The sequence below is a fragment of the Pteropus vampyrus genome, unplaced genomic scaffold (genome assembly GCF_000151845.1).
Source record: "Pteropus vampyrus isolate Shadow unplaced genomic scaffold, Pvam_2.0 Scaffold100, whole genome shotgun sequence".
Lineage (NCBI taxonomy): Eukaryota > Metazoa > Chordata > Mammalia > Chiroptera > Pteropodidae > Pteropus > Pteropus vampyrus.
In genome coordinates, this window is record NW_011888881.1 from 3,076,919 (window position 1) to 3,078,863 (window position 1,945).

General features: G+C 56.9%; 1 protein-coding gene across 4 annotated transcripts in view; it reads right to left on the reverse strand.

Annotated features, from left to right (window-relative positions):
- Window positions 1-1,945, reverse strand: part of MAPKAPK3 (mitogen-activated protein kinase-activated protein kinase 3) — a 29,862-nt gene that overhangs the window by 6,509 nt on the left and 21,408 nt on the right. For 3 of the 4 annotated variants that reach the window (XM_011364679.2, XM_023533334.1, XM_011364680.2), the window contains one exon: window positions 960-1,039. In XM_011364679.2, the coding sequence (XP_011362981.1) occupies window positions 960-1,039 (80 nt within the window). Of the gene's footprint in view, window positions 1-959; window positions 1,040-1,475; window positions 1,541-1,945 lie in introns of all 4 variants that reach the window. The other variant, XM_023533333.1, reaches the window with a different exon arrangement.

A 1,945-nucleotide genomic window follows, 5' to 3' on the forward strand; every position in this document is an offset into this window, starting at 1 on the left:
GTGTCTGTCATGGCTACACGTGCATCCAGAATCCAAGGATAACTGTAAAGGCTGGCAGAGCGCAGCAGAGGAAGGCCCTGGAGCAGCAGCTGGACCCACAGCTCGCCTTAGACCAGTCGCAGGAGGGAACAAGCCTGGGTGGCGAGGGCCCAGGACTTACAGATTCCGCTCTGAGGGTGGCCGGCACGTGTGTGCGTGGCTGTGTGTGTGCATGCATGCGTGTGCAGGGCTGCCTCAGTCTGCATTTCATCCGGCTTATCCTGATGACCTCTAAGACCCATCCCTCACTGGATAGGAAATTGGGAGATCTGAGCCTGCAGCACATCTCTGAAGCCCATCCAAGGAAAGGGCCAGCAGGCCCGGCAAACTGGGCCAGCCGTGGCTCCTTCCTCCTTACCTCCCAGCAAATGGCTTCTTGCCCTTCAAAGGCTGGAGTTAGAGGGTCTGACCTATCAAAACCATGGCTGTTACTTCACAGAAGCCCCAACAGTGTCAGGCAGCCCCTGTGACGCTCAGCACATTATGTGCTCACAAAAATCCTTGCTGCATGAACAAGAGAATGAGTGAATCCCAGTGTGGCAACTGCGTGGCCTTGGACAAAGCACCTAATCTCTCTCTGAGCCTCAATCTTCTCATCTGTCAAATGGGCAACGGCATTCAGCTCACAGGGTTAGGTGAGGGTTAAATGAGATGCTTGCCAGGGCCTACTGGCTTGAGGTAGGCACTCAGTTATTCTTACAGCTATTGGGATTACACAGTTTAGAAGACTCAAGGAAACCATCTGACTAGAGCGGAATGAGAATGCTGGAGCCAGGCGAGAAGACGCTGAGAAGACCAGTCTGGGCCAGAGCAGAGGCCTTGAAGGAATTTGACCTCCATCTAGCGGGTACTAGGAGCCATCGTGGGTTGCGGATGGTACGCCCTCTCCTAGTCCCCCAACCTGGGTCCTAGAGTGTCACCTTGACGTCTCGGTGGGCGATATTCTGGCTATGCAGGAACTGGATGGCCGTGCCAATATCGCGCATGATCTCTGCAGCTTCTGCAGACACAGAAGAGGGGTGAGTGATGCCAGTCAGAGGTCAGGCAGCCTGGGGGCCACCACCCTATTATTCCTCTTGGTCAGCACAGCTGGTGTCAACACTCCTGCCAAGCAGGAACCCCATTCCACATACCCCCAGTCACCCTAATTTCCTCTGGGGATGCCCCAGCCTACCAGAACCTCTTTCCTTAGGCCTGGGCTACCACTCCTCAGGTCAGCTTTGCGGCCTCCATCTCAAAGCCACAGAGAGCCCGTGTGCAACAAGGCGTTACAGACTCACGGAACTCCTTGGGGTAGGGACACTCTGTCTCACCCTCTCTTATTCAGCTGGGGAGAGGGAGGCACAGAGAGGAGCCGGGCCTCGCCCAGCATCACAGAGCTGCTCTGTGATCCACCTCAGTGCGGACCCCGCACCGGTCCAGCTGCACACACGTACCTCTCTCGGTGAAAGCCTGGTCGCCACGCTCCTGAATCCGGCTGAACAACTCGCCGCCTTCCATGCTGCAAGACAAGGCGACTGTAAGCAGGGAGGGGGAGAGCTGGGTGTCAGCTGCCCTTCCCCGAATTATCGGCCCCGGGCCCTGCGGCCCTTCCCCTGGGGAACTGGCACTGTCTGCCTCCCACGCCTTGACGGCTTAGAGTGTGGTGGGCTGTCAGCTTCGGTGGGTTGAACTGAACTCTCAGAACGAGGGGAGGGTGGTGGACTCAGATTCTCCCCAGGGAGCCCTTGTATTTCCAGTGGCACTGCCCACACCCGGCTGAGACCTCGGCAGCCCCGCCCCCATCCAAGTCTCAGTTTTTCCCCAAATGAGGGATGAGAGATGTCAATTATCATCTTGAGCACTGTTTTCTGAGCACCTACTGTTGTGCTGTGCCCAGGACAAACGCTTTGTGTGCATCGCTGTG